Below are 20,502 nucleotides of genomic sequence, written 5' to 3' on the forward strand. Positions count from 1 at the left end.
AAGGCTGTGCTGCTAACCTTTACTCATGAGCACATTCAGCTCATCTCTGTGAAAGTTACACTGAGACAAGCCTAAAAGTCAACATAAGTGCTGTCAAATAAAGTATCTTTCAATTCCATATTTAAAATTTTTCCCACAGAGATCTTTTATGTCCCCACAAATATCTTCAGTTTTGGGATGGCAACTAAGAACAAGAGTGTAAAAGGAGTAAATCTGTTTCTGATGGACATCTGGTTTTCTGAAATTGTCAACAACCCATTAAGCACAAGTGTTTTAATGTGATTATTAAACTACGCAAAATGACCTTCAACCCAACTCATCACTTTCTTATTCTGCCTCAGATTGTAAGACAGATTTTACTTGGGGAATGGCAATGACACAAGTTTTTGTTTTTGTTTTTGTTCTTGTTTTTTTCTTTTAAATAAATGTAAAACTCTTCTTTTGGAACACGAAAACTTTCCCTTAAGCTCCAAGGAAACTAGATTGTAAAACAATGATAAAATTCTGTCTCAAATCACAAATAGATTAGGTATGTACCAACTGTTCTCAAAAACAACATGCAGCGTTTGGAGGGTTTTCAAATCAAGAGGTCTACTTAGAGAAGAACTCTACCTCAAGCCAAAATCCTCCATGTCATTTCACTTCTGTGCATTTTAGGGAAATAACCAGAGGAACCAAAACTAAACGGCAAGAGAGAAATATTTTCTAAATATTGGTTCATTATTCACATAAATTAAGTCTAAACTGAAAAATATTCCTTCTTCCCAATATTGAAGAGATATAAAACTAATCCAGGGATTAAGTGAATACTTAATAAACACGTGTTTATCTTTATAACTTCAAATGGTTGTCTAAATCAATGCATGCAATTAAAATACCCCTTTTCTGGCTTCAAAACACCCTAATATAGCAATAACTTAAGTAAGTGTTAACCCCCGGAACTGGAAAGGATACTGAAAATTTCCTCCTTCCAGTGAGTTTGAGAAAGTTACCCACCCACTCTTTATTCATTTGACAATTTTTGTTGAACACTTACTATATGCCACATCCTGAGAAGAGCAGTCAGGTGAGCTCTCAGAAAAGGAAACAGAAAGTAAGCAATTGAAGACTGGAACTTAATGAGGTAAGGAATGATGGGAGAAGGGGTGAGCATCTGTGTCTCATTTGTATGGGCAGGAAAGGCCCTCAGAAGATGTGAGGTTTAAACTAAGAGGGGCTCCAACACCACGGTCAAGTCATGAGAAGATCTGGAAGTTGAACCTACCATACAGTACAGTGGATAACACAACTCCTGGAGATGGAACGGCATTCCCAACAGACTGAAAAGGAGGCCAACATGGCTGAGGCTCAGCAAGTAAGGGAAGGGAGTAGGAGATGAGTTCAGTGACAGGGGCAAGAGCCAGATCACAATAGCCTTGCAGGCCACAAAAAGATGTTTGGATTTTATCTTATGAACAATAAGGAGCAACTGGGCAGTTTTAAGGAAGCCCTTAACATGATTTGATTTGCATTTGTAAATGATCACTCTGGTTGCTACAGAATATTGGATGTAGGCAGGCAAAAGTAGAAACAGAAAGATCTAACTTTTAGAACACAAAAAGTTTAGCAAGAGAGTGTTACAAGACAACTAGAACACAAATGACCTATTTTTCCTTCTTTTACATCACTATGTCATTTTATGCATTTTTATATTACATAATAGGATTTTCCCCTAAAAGTCCCCTTTCCAATCTTTAGTTGATAGTACACGTTCTCTTTCTTTGCTTTTTAAGGGCAATGAATAGAGGCACAGTTAAGGAAAGGCACCCTTGGCAATTTTGGACTGTGTCTCAGAATAGACAAGATCTCAAAGCCAATGATCTTCAGATCAACTGACTGATAAACATTTCCCTTTCTCCCCATTTGCCAACCCTTGCTTTGGTCATCTGGATAGCAGTACAAGCCCTATTTAAAATGGATACCAAGAATAAACCACAGAAAACAATTGCCACATGGAAATGTGGGCCCCGGTGTAGCCAGATTTTCAATTTTTCAGACAATGCCAGAAATCAGATTTGCATTTGAAATCTTTCTATTTTTAAAGATTGACAAGAAATTGAAATGCTTAAGATACCAAGCTGTCCAACGACAGCAGTCCACAGAGTGTCCACCTATGACCTCTGAAAATAATCCCTTATGGCCCTTCTTCCTTAAACATTCTATGGTTTAGATCATTTAGAGCTGATGTCTGCTTGCTCTCAAAATATACCATCCTTCATACTTGTTATTTGTTTTATGTTTCCCACACGGTCAAAAATTCATCTACTTTGCCTGGGGCTGGAGGTAGGGGTAGGAATTGACGACAAAGGAGCAAGACAAAGAAAGTTTGGAAGTTGAGGTAACTGCTCTCTATCTTGATTGTGGTAATTATATGACGATATGCATTTGTCAAAACTCACCGAATTATACAGCAAAAGGAATATATTTTGCTGTGTAAATTACACCTCAATAAATAATTCAATAATTAACATATATGCTGTTCCAAACAGAAATCAAAGGTCCGCTTCATGATGACTACAAAGACTCAAGCGGGAACAAAATTTAGTAGTTTGGTTTACAACAAAGTAGCTTGATGCAAGATTGAGGCAAGTAGGAAACGCGTGTCTTGGAGATATTTTAGCACTTCCAGATAACCGATTTCATTAGCAGAATAAAAACAAAAAGAACTATGAGTGCTAAATAAGAATATAAATACTGCATTAAGATTTCAGTCGTGCTCACCATGTTTACAAAGCACTTTCAGTACATCCTTTCATGGGATCCTCACTATAAACCTCTAAAACGTGCAGATTAGAGAATTATTGGACAAGGAGGCTCAATACTTTGTCCAAAGTTGCAAAACTAACAAATAATTCTGCAAGACATCAGAAACTTCTCTTGGAAATGTTACCAAGCATTCTAGATTTTACAATTCATATGAGCTACGCATTATATAGAACTATCTTGGACTGGAATGATCTGTTTGCAGGCCTATGAACCATTCAAGGGAAAGAACAGGCCTTCTTTATTTTCATTTTCAGTATGCGGAAGCATAGTGGTTGCTAATAAATCATTGTGGAACACCATCAATGACTCCATGCCAGAAAATTATTTTTAGAAGTGAGTTTTTATTGCTGGGTGATACAACTCAGTCGATAGCAAGAGAGTAATGGTGCGTTTTGGATATGGGAGCTTAGCCCTGGATGCAATTCTGCCTGAAGGAATGGGAATACTCTAGATCATATGACATTTCAGGGTCACTATAATCCCTGAGATTTTGTAAGTATTTAGAGAAAGGGCAGAAAGATACAGGGGAAGAAAACTAAAATCAGGACTTTATAAGCAGCCAAAATCTATAACAAAGGGACTGCTACATACTGGTGGTTTTCATGTCCACAAATCACTTAGCTATATTAAAAATTCCTTAGTAAGACTTAATTATTTCATCCTGTCAAATGAAACTATTTGTCAAGGTTGAGAAACAACCAAATTATTTAGCTTTCCTCTCTCTTTGAACAGCCTGGAATCAACATCAGTCAAACCACTCACATGGTTTAATTCCCCAGATATTTTTCTTTCCCCTATTTTCTTACCTCATAGTCATGTCCAACTATTGTTTTTCTCATTCAGTAAAAGCGTCTCTGACTAGATTAACAGTGCAGAGTGAAAAGGAAAGGTCGAGGTCCTTCCCTTGGTCTTCAAGTTATGAAAGCAGCACTGGGAACGTTTACGAAAGTTACACATTAATCCACTGAAATGGTCATTTAGTTTCTTTTACAAACACCGGATTTCATCACATCTAATAATAAAGCAACAAGCCATTTTCTGTATATTATAAACCATCAACTTGTACTTATGTAGTGAAATGGTTCTATATGAATTCTCTACGATGATGTAAGCCAGTATTGCAGTAAGTGGTTTTTTTGAAGCTCAGCACATACCTACATGAATCTATTTACACTGGGCTAATCATGTCGAAATAGCATCTATTTAAGGGCAAAGTCAAAGTTTCTTTTATAAACCTCTATAGATAGATAAATAATCTAGGAGGCTTTTTACTGTTATAAAATTAAGACTGCCTTTCAGTGCTTGCTAAAGTTTTTGGACATACTATCCATCTAATGGGCAAAATGTAATCCTAAATTGTTGATTAAAGGCTCTGCATGGAAACATACTGTCAAATGGATAGAGAGAAATTAAACCTGACAACGGTAATGCCTACTTTCCTAAATGAAAGCCCAGTTCAAGTTTCTACTCATCCATTTTTCAAAACATAAAAAAGGCATTTTCCAACCACCCAGAGAGGAGATGCCAAATTTGCATTTCAGTTGAACTTGATGAAGTCAGTAGACTTTCAGCATCAGGCCAGCTCAGAACTCTTATGAGAAGATGTTTGCCCAATCTAAAGAAATGACGATTTTACAGCATGCAAGAAAGGCATGAAACATGGTCAGGCTGTACTGCACTCACAGCACTGTTGGGAAGCTTTAATATCCAATAGATGTCTGAATGTCCCACCATGTAAATCAACTTCCAAATTAGTCACTGGAGGGAGGACAATGTGTGAAAAGTTGGGAAGTAAGGTCAGGAAAACAAATTTCTTCATTTCAGCAAATCCAAACCAATACCAAAAATAAATAAATACATAAAATAAGATCACCCTTTTTTTTTGTTTGCTTGCTTGTTTGCCTTCTCTTCAATTGTAAGTTCTCTACTTTTTTGCAAAAATAAAATTAGGAAAAACTTGTCTTGGAGAACCTGACTGGCTCAGTCAGTAGAGCACGTGACCCTTGATAACGGAGTCACCAGTTCAAGCCCCATGTTGGGTGTGGAGCTTACTTAAAACAAAAATTTTTGTTAAAAAAAGAGGGATTCCTGGGTGGCTCAGTCAGTTGAGTGTCTGACTCTTGATTTCAGTTCAGGTCATGATCCCAGGGTCATGAGATCAAGCCCCACATTGGGCACTGTGCTGAGTTTGGAGCCTGCTTAAGATTCTCTCTCTGTCTGCCCCTCTCCACTGCTCGTGTGCTCGCTAAAAATAAAAATAAAAAAAAGAAGTAAAAAAGAGTAAATAAAAAATTTTTTTAAAGGAAATCTTTTCTTCTGCTTGGTGAAGAAAACAACACTAAAATCGTAAGTACACATTTAGGTTCAGGACAGGTTTTTGTGTCATACAACCTATGTCAGAAGTCTAGTTCTGTCAACTTCTAGCCTGTCCCCTGGGTCAACTTACTTAAGCCCTTTAAAATTAACTTTCTTGATATTAAAAAGAGTGAGTTGTTAAGTCTGAGAAAATAATGTACATAAGAAGGTTAGCATTGTGTCCCAGCTTACAGTGGGTCCTACTTATAAAAGGGAGCTGGTATTACGTGAAAGACCCTATCCCTAAGGTACCTATGGAGAAGGTGCTAGGAAGAGCCACAGTGCATGAAAGATACACCAGGAGTAATAGGTGCATCAAAAAGCAAAGATGGGTACATCATCCTCATCTAATTATACTTAAAATTTTAACCTTCCCACAAGAAGCCATGGATATAATCACCTTTATTAAAATAAAGCTAACACAAAGTGTTTCCTTGCTGTTTGATAATAGGACATGGGACTTAAAAATATAAACTTTCTGGAATGTAACATCTTTACATTTGTTCTTCAAATAAATTTCCTTGGGAAACATACGCTTTGCTCAACAGTGCACAAAATAGTTTTATTTTAGAACTACCTTCGGGGATATTTTGTAAGAACAAAATAACACACATATATGCACACTATGTTTGTGTGTGAGCACAGGCATGACAGACTATAGTCCCCTGGGTTGCTGTGGATGCATGATGGGGAACAAGGAGTAGGTATGAATCATGAGGGGTTATGAAGAATATGTAACATTTCTGTTAGAAAATTATATCAGGAAAAAGAATACAACAGATATTACTCAAATAAACGGTCAAATTCTCTTCTAAAATTAATGAAAACTCCCCATTTCTCCATTCCAGCATTTGAGCAAAATTATATTCATGCCTTGCTTGTCAGACATAATTTCTACCTGTTTTAATAAGGGCAACACAGGACATCTGCTTGGCCTCCCTTTTACTAATCTTGTCTTAGATATATTTTTATTATGATAAAATAGCACTCATGTCAAAATGCCTAAGTATCATAGTAATAAATATATAATAAATACTTATATCTACAGTGAACTTTGACATATTTAAGATATCATCTCATGATTTATCTGGGTTTTTTAAAAAAGTGTTGGCTGATGTCCAGTCATAGGAATGCATAAGATATTTATCACAGAGTATATTACAAAGGGAGAAAAAGAAAGAAAGAAAGAAAGAAAGAAAGAAAGAAAGAGGTAAAAAAGGACAGAAGAACCCAAGGAGGTAACCAAACAAATCTCAAGTTTTACTTCCTCAATGAAAACAATTTTCTTCCTCATGTTCCCTATCCTAGTACATAACACATCGTATTACTGTTTACTGAATAATTCACTCCCTTGCTCCCCATACTTTAAGCTCCATGAGGACTCTGAATGTTATTTTCTTAGTGATTAAAATAGTATCTGGCACAAAGCAAGAATTCAATGAGTTGCTAAATGGATAAATGCATAATAAATTGGTATATCATTCAAATAAGTACCGAACGAAGAAAGAAATTTCTTAAATTTTCTGCTCATGTGGTTTTGATAGAATGAATATGAAAAACATAGGTATTAGAACAATTCTAATTAAAATAGAAATTATTCAGTGTGCATCAATGCTATGCTATACATACTATAACAGAGAAACAATTTAAAGAATAATGCCATTGGGCAGGGGGCAGAGGTCAAGGCCAGATTATCTCACAACAAAAATGCCTGAAGACACTCAGGAAAATTCCTGTGTATCATTCAGATAGTGTTACAACTAGAGATTTGCCCTTCAATTAATTAGGCAGTGATTGGTATATTCCTTCAAAAATCATAAAAAAACTGCAGTGTGTTTTGTTTTCATTAATCATAGTCTTTTTTTTAACAGAAAAATCTGCGGCAAGATTCAAATTTAAAATGATCCCAGAAGAAAATTGCCAATACCCTCTTACTTTTTTGTTTGCCTTTTTTTTATTTATGGGGAAAATTTTGCTTTGGAAACCATTTTTATCTTTCAGTAAATAAACAAAAGATACCTGGCAAAGCATCAATCCTCTTTTTTTTTTAAACGTTCATTTTTGAGAGGGAGAGCACCCACACATGGGCACAAGCAGGGGGAGGGACAGAAAGGGGTACAGAGAATCCAAAGAAGGCTCCATGCTGACAGCAGAGAGCCTGATGCGGGGCTCAAACTCACAAAACACAAGATCATGACCTGAGCCAAAATTGGGTGCTTAACCGACCGAACTACCTAGGTGCCCCAACATCAATCTTCTTTTGATACTAGCATAAAGAATCTTGGTTTTTAAAAAATGCCCACAAGTCATTGTTTCATGAATGTACCATACCTTAGCAACAGAAATTGTTTAATGCATTCCTGAATACTTTAAATGTCTCAAGAAAACAAAAGAACAAATAGTGTAAACCATGATTTTTTTTTATGGGTTAAACTTCTCAAAATACCTTCACTGAAAATAAAATATTCAACCTGATGAGTATAAAGACAAATCATTCTGACAGGTTTTCCACTTACATTTCTACCTTTCCCCATTTTGTAGATATAACAATACAAATACTGTATATACCCATTCCAGGGATATTTCTACTAAGCAATTAAGTACTTACAGCATAATTGTATGAGACAAATAATCCTTATGACGCACAAATTTCCCATGTAAATGTCATTTAAGTATCAAGCAATGGGTAGGTAAGTTATTTAGTATGATTAATAATATTTACATTGTATAGTTATAGTAAGCAGGAATGACGGCTTTCATAAATGGTTGATTCAAATAATAGTAAGATAGGACAAAGCTTTCCAAATTTAATAAGTCAATTATTATATAAACTCTGAAAAATATAGATTTTCTTTGACTTCTAATGCTGATTAGCAATTCAATTACATCATTAAAAATTTCATACTAGGGGGAGGGTCACCTGGGTGGCTCAGTCGGTTGAGTGTGGACTTTGGCTTAGGTTATGATCTCCTAGTATGTGAGTTCAAGCCCCACATCAGGTTCTGTGCTGACAGCTCAGAGCCTAGAAGCCTGCTTTCAATCCTGTTTCCCTCTCCCTCTGTCCCTCCCTCACTTGCTCTCGTGCTCTCTCGCTCTCTCTCTCAAAATTAAAATTAAAAAACATAAAAAGTTAAAAAAAAAATAATACCAGCAGGGCACCTGGGTGGCTCAGTCGGTTAAGCATCCAACTCTTGGTTTCAGCTCAGGTCATAATCTCACGGTTGGTGGGTTCAAGCCCTGCACTGGGCTCTACACTAACAGTGCACAGCCTGCTTAGGATTCTCTCTCCCTCTCTCTCTGCCATCCCTCTCTCTCTCTCAAAAATAAATAAATAAACATTAAAAAAAAAATTTCATGCCAGGAAGGACAATCATATTTAATATGCTATAGGTTTAGAGACAAATACACTTATTTTTTCTTTTGTTGTCACTGCATTTTTGCTTCTCTAAATCTTAAAAAAAAGTTGAAGGAGCAAAAGAAAAGGACATTTTCAAACAGGGTATCTGTATACCAGTGTCTTTATGTGAGCATGTATTTCCTGCTACCATAAGTACCTCAAGAGCAGGGACATTTTTATGATGCCAACTATTTGGCTCCAGTTTGAATGGATTCAGTATAGATTCATCCATTTTAACAGGAAAGAAAAATGACATAAATTAAATTTTCTGTGGTTATTTCTCATTAATGGGTATTCAAAATGGTTAGAATACCCATAAATGTATAATTATACACAAACGCATTGGTTTTTGGCATCTCAGTTATGGCCCTCACATAATGTGAAATAAATGTTTTCATCACCTCCTGGGGAAGGGAGAACAGTAGTAATTCATTTCTTGATGGTTCTATTGTGAATACTTCAGAATAGGTCAGAGATTCAATATTTTCTTCTTTAAGATTCTTCTCTGTTCCCTCACACAATTGAGGGCAGGTGAAATATTTTCAAAATCTGGAGAATACCCAATGTGCATATGCCATTTGATCAAACATATGGAATACATACTTGGAGAAAAGCCAACTGGAGACCTGCTTGAGTAATCTAAACACCCAAGCTGAGAGGGGTTAATATATAAAGATCAGCTTTGTACTTTGAAGTTTTCTGGACTTCATTTTGCCTAATTAAGACAAGATTTAATAGTCAAACCACTGTACAAACATGTACCTGAGAGTATAGGTTTGTTTCTAATTTTGGGAAGAATTCTTAACAGATTCCAAGGAATCAGCTCCACATGGGAGAAGGTCTCTGATAAGATTTGCTCTTCTCATTGCTCAAATGCAAATGCCTGCTTTTCATCTTAGTTTCTTCCATGTGACTGAGGTTAGCATCCGCCTGTCAAAATCTCAAGTGTGATACTAAAATATAAAGATTCTGTTATTAGCATACCACTGAGTCTGAAACACCAGCATCTCTAGGTCATGAAAAATGTATTCCCAAATAATCTTAAAAGTATTAACAGGAATCTAACGAACCTAATTCCAGATCAAAATATTATGAGGCAAAATGTAGGATTCCCAGTCTTTCTTTCTGTATAAATTTTTCCTCACTGGTCACTGGACAATTTTTCAGGAATTTCCAGTAGTTATAAGTAGTGCTGAGAGACCACAAAACAAACAAACTGAACTCTACCTTAATATAGCAGACATATACTCTTAAATCAAAAGTACTCTGTCACTACACAAGAAGGAAGTTGATTGCCTCCAGTGAGACTGATTTGATACAAAATAATTTGATAAATTTACAGAAATGTGGCAGCAACGAAACAGGCATCAATCTGATGATATATAAAGAGTAATAAGCAATATAGTGAAATATAGTCTGCAGTAGAATGAAAGATGGCAGGAAAGGTAGTTACCACCGCCATCTATCCCCTGGTCCTATTTCCCCAATCCCACACACATACACGTCATCTTTGAAAGCAGCAAAGGGCTGGGCTGGAGGAATTTCTGTTCAGTAGTATGGTATTCAGCCTGTGTTTCCTTCATGGCTCTGCCTTATTAAGCTGGAGGCCAAAGAGAAGAGAAAAACTCTCGCCCTACCCTACCTGCAATAAACACATGGAAAGTGAGCACATGATAAAGACCCCCTTTCTCCTAAATGCTATTACAAAGATGATTTGATCTTTGCCCAGGAGGTTTTGCTTTGTTTACATCATGATACAATAAAACTTTTAAACAGTAAGCCACTTTTTAGCTACCTATCAGTAAACAGAATTTCATTCTTAATACAAAACCTCTCTCCATGATACTTGTAGGTGATACAGTAACAGTGGAGACTGGGTAGAATTATGACATCCAGTACCAAAACACTGTCCAGGAAGGAGAAGACTCTGCTTTGGAAACTCATAGCAGACGGTAGTGGCAAAGCTGGGAAGACCAGTTTTGCTTATGAATTCACTGAAAATGTTACTGGCCTGGCCTGTCTGATATTGTCATATTGTAATCACTGTTTCTTTGTGGTTGCCTCAGCAGGAGAGCTCCTAAGGATGTGGTGTGATACATACATCAGCTTTCCATTTTGGCCACAGTAAGGCTGCCAGAAAATTACCACATATTTCTGAGAAATTGCTTCAAACATTGTTTGGAATGAAGTGGGGCATACTAAAAAATAAATGCAACATGGATACATACAAGTTGCTGAGAAATACTCTGTTGGCTAACCTTGTCATATCTGCCTGCACCTGTGCAAACTTTTTGAGCTGTCGATCCACCACATTCAACTCTGCCTCAAGCCTTTTCTACAATACCAGAAAATGGGGCTCTGCACACAGGTGCCTGTGTGTGCTTATGTATTAAGGTAGGGCTTCAATCATGAAAGCCCTTACTAATCCATAATCTCAATTTTGCCACAAGCATCCTGTGACTGTAGTCATGGTGAAAATACTGATATTGTGATGCTGTCCCTGAGGGCTAGGATGGCGATCTCCTTTTGACTGTGATGGATAGATCCCAACATTCTCCTCTCATGTGCCCCGATCAGTGAAGAGAACCCCAAATTCCCCCATTGGTTATGACATTTTGACTTCGGCTTGGGGGCTTACTTTGTTCATGTGGATCTGCTGCTGGTATTGCTTCTGCTTCTCCAAGAATTGCTGGTGTTGCTGCTGAATGACCAGCTGAGCCAATGTGCTCTGAGGCAAAGGTGCGGACTGGGTTCGATTCAGGGGTCTGTGACGGGGTAATTTGTGGGTACCTCTAATGCCAGGTGAAATTCTCTCTTTTGTTGCCAATGGAGACTGAGGATGTAAGGGAACTCCGCCTGAAAAAAAAATGTAACACACACACATACAATTTTGCTTTATAAAAGAACAAAAAGCCACAGAAAATAGATATATGAGACATTTGGTGAAACTAGTGATTCTGCTGGGCAAACAACAGCAGAAACCTAGGTGGTATGGGGTGAAGGCAGAAATGCCAGAACATTAGATACATATGCATCTCACCAGTGACTCACCAGTAATCGACTCTGGTACGTATGAAGGTTTAACAAGGTGAGGTGTTTTCCCCACCATGTATCTAGAGAAATAAATGAAAATAGTAGCCTTTCCCACAATACCAAGTGTCAGGGAGACCCTTGTATGACAATGTAAATCTTTAACAGGGTCTTGAATTTAAGGGGCATTACATTGGAACACAGATAAAAGAAAGCCCTAAGATGATGGTGTCATTAATTACCAGTCACAAGAAGCTTTTGCTGTCGCATTTGTTCTTTCAGTAACAAATGCTGCAGGAGAGCTTGGTGGCTGCTGTTGGGTTTTCCCTCTAAAGCGACATGGGGATGGCTTGAAGATGCTGGGATGCTGCCCCCATACTGCCCAGGGAGAGGAACGCCTTGTCTGAGCGTCTGAGTCTCACACTTCTGTTTTTCTTTGAGTGAATTCGAAGCCTGTGTCAAGAAATAATAAAGATGTTAATCCTTTTTCATCCATTAGGTCTGTACACCATTAGATGAGTTTCTTATTCTATAATCCTTCCTTCCCCTACCCAAAATAAACCCCATCTTACTGATGGCTGAGTAGGGAAAATGTATAATAGGATGTCTTTTTTTTCTCCTAGTGTTTTCTTTTTTTTAACTGAAGTATAGTTCACACACAACACTACAGTAGTCTCAGGCGTACAACACAGTGATTCAACATCGCTGAAGTGCTCATTATGAACTGCTCGCCATGATAGTGTAGTTACCTCTGTTGCCATATGAAGTTATTACAATCTTATTGACTATATTCCCTATGCTGTACTTTACATCCCCATGACTTCTTCATTTTACAACTGGAAGTGTGTACCTCTTACTCGCCTTCATCTATTTTGCCCAACAGCATGTCTTTCTAAACTAACCGCATCAACAAAGGAGAAATAAAAATAGGGTGCAAGCGTGGGAGACAATTTAGTATTGAGTATCCTTGTACTGAACTTAAAGATTATTTTAGCATTAAATAATAATACTAATTTCAGGCCTAATAACTGGGAAGTTTATGTTTAAAATATTTGAATATACTGTTTAAGTAAAAGATATACTGGAAACATAAAAGTGATTCAAATTGCTGAACTAGTGACTCTATCTTAGCAATGAGGAAGCTGAAGATAAAGAGAACCTGGGTGGCTCAGTCTGTTAAGTGTCTGACTTTGGCTCCGGTCATGATCTCACAGTTTGTGAGTTTCAGCACCACATCAGCCTCTGTACTGACAGAGTGGAGCCTGCTTGGGATTCTCTGTCTCCCTCTCTCTGCCCTTCCCCCCACTTCCTCTCTCAAAATAAATAAATAAACATTAACAAAAAAGAAGCTGGCATAAGACTGTCTATAGTTTTGGAGTTTCATGCAGAAGGAACAATTCCTCTAATGACCTCTAATAAGTTCACAGAGCTGTAGGTTTCCAATATTTAATTTTTAAAATAAAAGTCTTCAGCCAACTCAATGAGCAGTTGTATAAAAATGCAGGAATTTGATTTAAACATGTATTTTATATTAATTTGTAACAGATCCCCAAATCTCTAAATATTGAAAATGACACTGCAGATACTTTTGTTTAATAAAATAAACTGCAAGTGAAATTAGATCAAATAAAAATGCTATTAAGAACTTGAAATGTATGATAACACAGTAATAAGGTAATAATAATTATATCATCAATAGTAATAATGCATTATCCTATTCAAAGAATTTAATGAATGGAGGTCATTTTGGCATTACAAAAGCAGAAGTCTAATACCTCAAAATTATGTGGCATGTTTCTTTTCAAAACTCATGTTTCATCTTTCAAAATTGCTGTGCACCAGGGAAGCAAAGCAATTTTCAGTGATGGCGAAATTGAAGGACAAAGAGGTAAATGGTTTGTCTTAGTCACATGGCAAGTCAACACAATGTTTAATCTAGAAGTGATTCCTTCTCCTGGCCTCTTTTCCTTAAAATTTCCCACTATTCAGTGGGGAAATGGAATATTAAGAGATCCCTTTGCCAAAGCAATGCTAAACTTGAAAAATTAATTGTGATGGCCTCATCCACACCAAAATGGAAGCAAAGAAAAACGAAACTTCAATCCAAACCACATTGGTTTATTCATCCAACGGTACCAAATTGTATTACCATTGAAACATTAAATGGTCTGGCGTTAGTACTTGGTCCTTTGGGAAAAAATTCTCTCTGACCACATTAAAAGTGGTGTATGTTTGTGTTAGCTGGTAGGAATGACTTAGAACACGCAAAAAAGAGTGGAAAGAAATGCCTATTCATGTGTCATAAGAAGCTTTTATGTTAGTATTTGCTTATCATCTGAAGAATAGGAAAAACAGGAATGGAAGAAAAATAATTTTTAATAAGTGGAGATGTGAGAATACCATACATGAACATTTATATTTAGTTTCATCCTTAATTCCTTTTTTTCTTTTCACTAGAACCAATTGTTTACTAACGCTTCATGTGGAAATTCAAAGGCATAGCTGAAATCAGTATTTTTAAGCTTTCTTCTTCAATCCTCAGATAGAAAACAACAAAATTTTGCTTTTTCCTCACTGGTAGAAGATTACTATATCATGTAAGAGAAATGATAACATTTGGTAAAAATGCCAAATATAATCAGGTATCTCTTTGATTGATTTTATAACATGCATTGAACCCAATTATAAAATTTGTCATTTAAAAATGTTAGGTAGGTGTGCTTGTGCATAAAATAGCATACCGTATACAGGTCTTATATTCTGAAGATAAACTAATCACAAAATGGTCAACTCTTTAAAATTTCCTGGCGTGGGCTTATTGTAAAAGATGTGAATTTGACAAGCTGGAACTCCATGGAAGATGTCCTGCTAAAGTTTGAAAAAAACTGGTGCCAAGGGTTGGAAAAAATTTCTCTTTAAACCTAATGCATCCCATGACCTCTGCCTAAGTATTATTTACACAACAAATCACAGATGAATTTTTCCAGGTAAAGCTTACACATCTTTTACATTATTTTGGGGAATACGTATAAAATAATTATTGCTATGTTCTGCTAGTAGGACAGTACCTCCCAAAGATCCTATTTCAGATGTCAGGACTTTTAAAGTAACTGATTCACTCTGAATCTCCTGGGAAGAATTTAATATTGCTCACAGAGAGGTTTTCCAGATATGTCCCTTAGTATGACAGAGTCAGTAACTTAAATTCTGAAAATAAAGTCATTCACAAAATAAATTCTATAAACCTATGCTGCCTGCCTTAGAAGCTACAGCTCTCAACACAGGCCTGGGTTGAGTCCTACGTATGTTACTTAATGGCTCTGTGATCTTGGGATTTTAAATATTCCAAATCTCAGCTTCTTCTTCTGTAAAACTGTGGCCTGTAATCTCTGTTTCATGGAATGGCTGTGTGGAGCTACTAAAATAATATGTCTGGAGAGTACTTTCTTTTTTAAAAGCTATAAAGCATTATACAAATGTTAGTTATTATTTTTATAAATATTATTATGTGAACCAGTATAATTCTTTAATTTGAAATGAAACTGAATGTCTCTGCACAACTCAGAGTGAAGTGGATGAATTCTCTGAGAAATGAACTCTACCAAGTTTCCCTGAAGTGTAAATATACAAGAAATGAAAGAGAGCTCCCCTATGAAAATATCACTTGGGCTGCTGTGTAATGACTTACATTGAGCTGGGCTGGTACTGCTGGAAGTCCCAAGGTAATGTTGGGCAAAGAGGGAGAGGTATAAAGACTTAGCAGGTTCATGGAATCTTCGTGAATTAGAATGCGTTGCTGTGAAACCATATGCTGTTAACAACAACAAAAAAAAAAAAAAAAAAAAGAAAAAGAAAAAGAAAAAGAAAAAGGAGTCTCAAAACATTATTATGTCATAAATTTTACTGTAAAATGTTCACATTTTGGAAAATATATTTTATATTATCATGATTAATCAAAATAGTCAAGTATATTAAATGTTTATTTTGATTTCTGTATCAAAAGTTCTATGTGCAAATTAAAATTCTCTTCATTAGAAATCACCACAAAATCTGAAGAGCTTCTGTGTTCATTGTGCAAAATTCACTTTCAAAATTCTACCTTTATGGACCATAATCAGCATGTCTGTCCTCAATTGGCGAAGTATAACAATTAAATTGAGTAATTCTTATGAGTGTATTTTTTGTATTACTGAGTAATGATATGTATATAATGTTGCTATAATCATTATCTTTATATGGATTAAACATCATTTTACTGATGGGAAAACTCACACAAGAAAATCTTAGATTAGATATCACCATACAGGACTTCTATAATTAATAATATCTTTCTTAAGTATAAAATTTATGAATAGACAAGTCTGTGTGGTATATGTTTAGATTATTCATATTCAGTAGCTAAGGTAAATGTTAAAATATTACGAGTTCCCTGTGCCACAAAAGGCTTCATTTACACTGAAAATACCTTGAATGTTTTCGCATCACAGTCCTTTTTACAACAAATACCTTTTTTTAATCCAATACTAAGAGTCATGTTTTCCCACATGTGGCCCAATATGGTTGCTTGAATTACATTTTCTGTTTAACTCTTGCTTCCCTCCCAGAACTCTTATACAATAAGAGTTACAAAGGTCTTATTAGACTAAGGAACTCTGGCCTGATATGGTCCCCAAGGGAACAACATCCCTGAAAAAGAATACTCCATGTAACAGTATGACACAGTGACTGCTTTCTTCCCAAACAAAAAGCATATGGGACTCCAATAATAGACCACCTCCAAGAGGGATATTGCACACACGGGCTTTGACTAAAGTAAATATAATAACTTGTCAAGCATGTTTGGGGGAGCTGTAGATTTTCCCCTGGACAAACCTGGGATATCAATTAACTGGGGAAAATATCATGTGCTAATACAATGCAACCTCAGAATGTCACTGAAGAGTGATGCGCCACCAAAACACAGGATGTTATTCCAAAACATCACCTCAGTCATAGGTTTGTTTGGAGATGAGTCGTAGCCTTAACATAATAAGAGCAGAAGGTTAAATGTAGAGTTTTTCTTCATTGCAACCGGGAATTCCAAGCTAACTCAGATTTTATTTTTTTCTCACAAGGACAAGGCAGATATTTGTGCATGAAAATCAAGAGGTATATTGAAAGTTTTAACAATACATTGCTTTTATATGCAACCCTTTACAGAACTAAAGTTGTCTAAAATGCCACAGCATGAAGACTGCAGGAAAAGATATGATCATTACAATGTGTGAGATTGCAATTTTGCATTAGGAGCTCTAAGTAGCAGTTGCATATTTGCTCTAATTAAAAAGGCAAGCTTTTATTTTGCTTACATTAATATGCTTTTAATATTAATTTTTAGTTTGGAATATATGCTTGAATAAGAACAAAACGAATGCCTGAGGAAGCAAAAAATATTTTAACTGGCTTATTAGTTGCAAGCAGTAATTTATAATAAAATGATATTTCATTCACTTACGTTTTCATAGAAGATAAATAAATGTGGAAAAGTAAGCACTTTAAATCATGTACAATATGCATTCCAGATTGTATCTGTTCAACTGAGAGTTGACATGCACTGTGGGAATGGCACCAAAGATACCACAGGCTACACTAACGAGTTCATCTTTGTTTCACAGAATGAACTTCTGTGATATCTTTCCACCTCATCCCAGGAAGCAAACCTATGCTAAAGTAAGAAAAATACTTCTTCTTGGATGTAATAATGGCAGCAGCGGACCAGCTGCTCACATGGGCTTTGACTAAAGTGAAGACAACTGAGAAAATTCTCACTATGGGATTAAACTCTTGAGGTTTCATGTCAAAATCGAGTGTCTCCATTTCTTATGACAGTGTACTGCTTTTCAACACCTACCATGTGCCAACCTCTGGGCTAGGGACTTTTCTGGACATTAACCTATTTTTCATAGGCACTCTGTAGCTATCATTATGCTTCAATTATGGATAAAGAAACGGAGTGATTTGCTCAATTCTGGTCCCCAGTGAGATCAGGAACATAACTTTTAAACTGATCAAGGCTATATGATTTGTTGTCAGGTACTGCTATAGAAGCTATATCTCACTGGGCCACCATTTCTGAAGGATATGGGAACCATAAAAAAAAAAAAGTATGGACATGGGGGACACTTTAGAAAAGAAGAGGAAGCAAAATCTGGTCCTGAGGCTGATGGAAAAGAATAAATATGTGCAACTGGGAACCAGCTGACCTGGACATGAGAAGAAAGTGAAAGCCCTGGTGACTTTACAGACATGAGGGTGCTCAAGTCATGGAGACCATTCCTGAGGAAACAAAGAAAGTCGTGAGTCCCCCATGTTCACTAGGTATATAGCTGGTTCTTCCCACAGAGACTACTTGGTATAGTATATCACAGAACTGCAGGGATTTAGACATTACTTAGTTCATTTCCTTCAATTACAAGATAAGGTATCAGGCAGAGAATTTACATGGAATGGCTAGAATCACAAATAACTTCACAGACCTGAAAAAATGTTTTCCTCAAATTATCTTCTTTAAATACAACTTTCCTCGATACAGCTTTTTGATCAACACAGTGTATCTGTTCCAGGTTAGTGATTCTTAGGAAGAACCTAGAGTTGTATTCTATCTACACGGCTAAAAGAGGGCAGACACACTTGAAAGCCAGCCAAAGACGTGGTGAGAGGTACCAATTCACTGAGACAGTGAAGGTTCCTGACCAGTATTCTTACAAGGCTGGAAGGTTACTCCACCTTAGCATTGTGGTGAGATCACAAGCATTTTCAGGCAGAGCCATGATTTTTCCAGGAAGCAATTTTGAAACCGACCAGCCCTTAAATCAGAGCTGTGCTAAAATGCCATTTTCCATCTTAGAACATGGGGAAGATGGTTTTAATGTAAAAAAAAATTCAGAACTAGAAAGCATTCCTGTAGTAAGATAAAATGGAAATATTAAATGTATAAGTGACCACCTTTTAATACTTACAAAACAATTAATAAATAACAATTCAGTTAGATTAATAGTGTGGCACTGTGCTATGCTACTTAGGTGCACAGAAAAATAGAAAACTAACTAATGACCTGTGAAAACTATGATAATTAGAGTAGGGTTAAATCACTTCAATGGCACAGAGCAGGGTGTCAGTTTTATACCAGGCTTTGATTGGTAGCTAGGAGCATGTGACTGGAAAGAGCATGATGTTGAGAAGAAGGATATGACTGAGTCAGGGAAGGTGTTGAGGCAGGGAAGGCCTACTCACATCTTAATAATGATCCTCAAAATTTTTTTCTCACCATAATAGCAATTGGAAGCCTATCTTATGGATAATCTTTGCAATCCAGATGAATAAAATATACTGAAAAATTATATGTCTCTCAACAGAGCTATTAATTTTGCCATTGAAATCAGAAACCTGTTAGTTTCAATGAAAAGACTCAAAATCTCTTACAAAAGGAACATGGGCAAAAATTAGAAAAATACAAAATCTCAGAATGTCATAGGAATTGAGACAGGTAAAAACCATCACACATTGCTGGTGGGACTGTAGACTGGTATAGCAATTCTAATGAGTAATTCATAAAAATAAACTAAAATAATTACACTATATGCTGTGACCCTAAAATTATTCTGCTGGGAATTATATCTTCAAGAAATTCTCTCATTAATCTCTCACTTATCATCATTTAGGATGATGTCCACTGAAGTATGAAGTTTATTGAAGCAGTTTTTGGTGGTGAGTGAGAACTGGAGTCTATTGGGACATCCCGCTGGAGAACAGGTAGATAAAATGGAGCACTGCCCACCAGGGATTGTTACAGTGATTAAAAGCAAACTATTAGGTATATGCATCCGTAATGACATGACTAGATCTAAGAACATATACTTAGTGATAAAAATAAGAAATGGAATGAGGTTGATAACACCATGCTATTTACACTCACTAAAATTTTGGGGCACAAAGCAGAAAATACAAATGATGTAAGAGCCCATGCAAACAAAAAATACAGGAGAGAATGACTGCCTATGGGGGCAAGGGAAATGGAAGTGGGGATAGGAGATACAGAGGAAGGAAGGAAGGAAGGAAGGAAGGAAGGAAGGAAGGAAGGAAGAAGGAAGGGAAAGTAGGGAGGGATGGAGGAAGGGAGGGAGGAAAAGCAATACTTTTCTGACTTTTAAGACAAAGAAGTCAACAGATGATCTTTGATTGAAAACTAGTTATGTAAATAATCACCTACTTCTTAAGAAGCTCCTAGAGAAAGTGGATGTAGAATTTTAAATTTACTACATGGTCAAAATTACCTACAATATACATGAGCATCAGATAGGGAATGTAAGTCTCTACAGAGTCTTGGTGAGGAGTAGTCTGGACTGGTGAAAATAAGTATGGCCCCAGTGTCTTACATTTGAGCTCCATCACTCACTGGCTTATGACTGGGCAGCTAACCACCTTTCCCTGGACATCAGATCCTTTGGCATGAGACAGAAGTACCTCTGACTGACATGATCTGGTAATATCTATGTGTAGTAGAATGGCATGCAGGAAGACATGCTTGTAAACCTCAGTCTGCTTTAGCTTTAAAAGGTCCCAGATCCCCAAATTAGACTATCTGAAAGAGAGCCACATTAAAAAAGATGGGACGCTTGGGTGGCTCAGTCAGTTAAGCACCCGACTCTTGATTTCGGCTCAGGTCATGATCTCAGGGTTAGCAAGCTAGAGCCCCGCATCGGACTCCATGGTGACAGTGTGGAGACTGCTCAGGATTCTCTCTCTCTCTCTCTCTCTCTCTCTCTCTCTCCCTTTCTCTCCCTTTCTCTCTCTGCCCCTTCCCTTGCTCGCACGCTCTGTCTCAAAACAAACAAATAAACAAACAAAAAACAACAAAAAACCCCAAACCAAATATA

The 20,502-nt window shown here is 36.7% G+C and overlaps 1 protein-coding gene across 24 annotated transcripts in view; it reads right to left on the reverse strand.

Annotated features, from left to right (window-relative positions):
- The window catches only part of HDAC9 (histone deacetylase 9), a 931,635-nt gene that overhangs the window by 372,776 nt on the left and 538,357 nt on the right, over nt 1-20,502 (reverse strand). For 23 of the 24 annotated variants that reach the window (XR_005789365.1, XM_040472481.1, XM_040472497.1 and 20 more), the window contains 3 exons: nt 15,276-15,398; nt 11,830-12,040; nt 11,196-11,413 (listed from right to left, as the gene is read on the reverse strand). Coding sequence is in view for 23 of the 24 variants with exons in the window: in XM_040472481.1 (XP_040328415.1) it covers nt 11,196-11,413; nt 11,830-12,040; nt 15,276-15,398 (552 nt within the window). In the remaining variant the exon portion in view is untranslated. The remainder of the gene's footprint in view (nt 1-11,195; nt 11,414-11,829; nt 12,041-15,275; nt 15,399-20,502) is intronic. The other variant, XM_040472494.1, reaches the window with a different exon arrangement.

Source organism: Herpailurus yagouaroundi, unplaced genomic scaffold (assembly GCF_014898765.1).
Source record: "Herpailurus yagouaroundi ecotype Mexico unplaced genomic scaffold, PumYag 100, whole genome shotgun sequence".
Lineage (NCBI taxonomy): Eukaryota > Metazoa > Chordata > Mammalia > Carnivora > Felidae > Herpailurus > Herpailurus yagouaroundi.